A 2753-nucleotide genomic window follows, 5' to 3' on the forward strand; every position below is an offset into this window, starting at 1 on the left:
CACACACACACTCCCATGGACTCCAATAATACCCATGAAAGCAAGAGACAAGAGCTGCAGCATACCTTCTTCTTGAGGCACTTTTGATTCAGCAAATATCAAGAACAAGAAGCAGCAGTTCAATGTAAGAATCCAAGCTGTGGTGCTGTTTCCAGATGGGAGCATTTTCAAGATTAGAAAAAAAAAATGTGTAAGAAAAACAGTAAGTGCACAAGTCACTAGGAGGAAATATATGAATAATCCCAAGAAATAAACAGCAAAAAAGAGGGAAAACTATGTATAAAGTTGGAAATGATTGGTGCTGGAACTGTGTCTGTGTAATATTGTGTATAGCGGCTATTAAAATAATAGTCGAAATATTTATATTTTTTTGTGTATATATGTATATTATATACAAAAGTTCTATAAATTTATATACTTTTAAATTATCGAATATAAATAATTTTTTGCGGAGGCTAAAAGTGATAATTCCGAAAAAAGTAGACGTGATATTTTCTAATCAAAATGCCTGACAGGGAATTTTGGAGGCATGCGTATGCGTTAGTCCAAGTTGACGATCTTTTAACGAATGTCGTTATCCTTTTCTCATTCATGCTACATTTAGTCATAACTCATAATTTTCCTATAATGGTAGTAATTGTCTTGATCTCAGAACCTCCTCGAGCTTTGATTTTTCTATATTAAGGGGTCTTTTGGTCGGGAATAAGAAAAATAATCCTAGCATAAAATCTAAGACGAAATAAATACATTTGTTGGTTGGAAAAATTAGAAAAAAATAATAATATTCTCATAGTTTGGTTTGGTATTACGCAATACATACATTACGATAGGAATGGATATTATATTTTATATGAGACAGAATTTAGAAATATATATATATATATATATATATATATAACAACTCTTATTATTATAATGAATATAACAATTTATAAGTTACTCCTATTACTCCCTCTGTTTCAGTTTATGTGAACCTATTTTCTTTTTGATTCGTTCCAAAAAGAATGAACTCTTTCTAAATTTGGAAACAATTTAGTATAAACTTACAACTTTACCCTTAATGAGATGCTTTTATAACCACACAAATACTCTGGGCCTCTTTTTAACTTAATTAGGACCACAAATTCTAAAAGTCTTCATTTTTTCTTAAACTTCGTGCCCAGTCAAACAGGTTTACATAAATTGGAACGGAGGGAGTATTATTTATGAAACGACAATTCATTGTTTATTAATCAAAACATAAAGAATCTATGATGTAATCCACGTGATTACGTTTTGGGACAAACTGTACCAATGAATATGTAAGCCGCTTGTACCTTCTTTAGAAATATTCTTCTTCTTCTTTATTTTTTTTTTGGTATAAAAATATACTTCAGCATTTACCTAACAGGTGTGGACTAAATGACCAACGCATGTGTTTGGTCAAATTCCCATTACGAAGAAAAGTCATATGCAACATTAATAACGAAATCGTCCGATAAAGTTCTGAAACAGTGTCATCTCTTTTTCTCTTGTATATGTCGAGACAATCAATTTTTATTTTAGCGATAATCATGTTTTTTCTATTATTCAAAAAAGCTGAAAAACAAAAATCACTGGCAATCTCTTCTTGCTTTATCTGAAAAAAATTAGATGAAATAATATCTCCATTTTCTCAACACATCAAAAATCTATATTATATTAAAAGAGAGTAGTTTGCAATGTGGTTAAGCCAAGTGGCAAGCTAAAATGAAGCCACTTGGCAATTTTAAGACAACATAAAATATTTGGATTATAAATGGAAAAATATTTAATGAAAGTAGTAGTCCAAGATTTTCTATAGGTATCTTTAATTAAATTTGTGTATAATTCAGTTATGGTAGGTATCCTTTTTTGAGCAAAAATCAATTAAAATTTCGTTGAAAATCTTATACACTAATTTTAAGTTGAAATTATAATTCTTTAATTTTGTACAAGTTTTGTATCTAACCTTATTTGTGAACAATATACATTATTATAGGTATCTTTAATTAAATTTTGTGTATAACTCAGTTATGGTGGGTATTCTTTTTTAAGAAAAAAATATTTACATAGACATTTTGTATCTTACAAAATCGACAGTTCATATCCAACGATCCCTTACTATTGAAAAAATATTTGTTACAAATTTTACTTTAGAGCTAAAAATAATTTTTTTAGAAACATGTGATGTAATTAAATTTCTATATCTATATCTATCTATATTATATCTATATTATATTAAAAGGAGAGTAGTGAAGCATAAGGTGAAATCAATTGGCAAGTTAAAAAAAAAAAAAGCAACTTGGCAATTTTAAGACAACATTAAAAATTTAAATTATAAATGGAAACATAATTAATGGAAGTAGTAGTTCAATAAGAATTATTTTTTAATTATGATACAAATCTCTATTAGTAGTATAATTTTATTAACATTTTTTTTGTATAATTATGGTAGGGACGAAATAAATTATGGTAGGGACAAATTTTAATTAATTGATCAAGCTTTGTAACTGACCTTATTTTGGTACAGTATACATTACTGTAGGTATCTTTAATTAAAATTTTATGTATAATTCAGTTATGGTAGGTATCCTTTTTTGAGAAAGAATCAATTAAATTTTTATTTTGTATCTTACACATTAATTTTAAGTTGAAATAATAATTTTTTATTTAGTACAAGCTTTGTATCTGAAATTTAGGTATCTTTTATTAAAATTTTGTGTATAGTTCAATTATGGTAGGTATCCTTTTTT

The 2753-nt window shown here is 27.2% G+C and overlaps 1 protein-coding gene across 1 annotated transcript in view; it reads right to left on the reverse strand.

Annotated features, from left to right (window-relative positions):
• The window catches only part of LOC109220242 (probable LRR receptor-like serine/threonine-protein kinase RFK1), a 10239-nt gene extending 9921 nt beyond the window's left edge, over positions 1-318 (reverse strand). The window contains exon 1 of the mRNA XM_019384697.1: positions 66-318. Within this exon, the coding sequence (XP_019240242.1) occupies positions 66-165 (100 nt within the window). The 5' untranslated portion in view covers positions 166-318. The remainder of the gene's footprint in view (positions 1-65) is intronic.
• Positions 319-2753: the final 2435 nt, after the last annotated feature.

Source organism: Nicotiana attenuata, unplaced genomic scaffold (genome assembly GCF_001879085.1).
Source record: "Nicotiana attenuata strain UT unplaced genomic scaffold, NIATTr2, whole genome shotgun sequence".
In the NCBI taxonomy this organism is placed as follows: Eukaryota; Viridiplantae; Streptophyta; class Magnoliopsida; order Solanales; family Solanaceae; genus Nicotiana; species Nicotiana attenuata.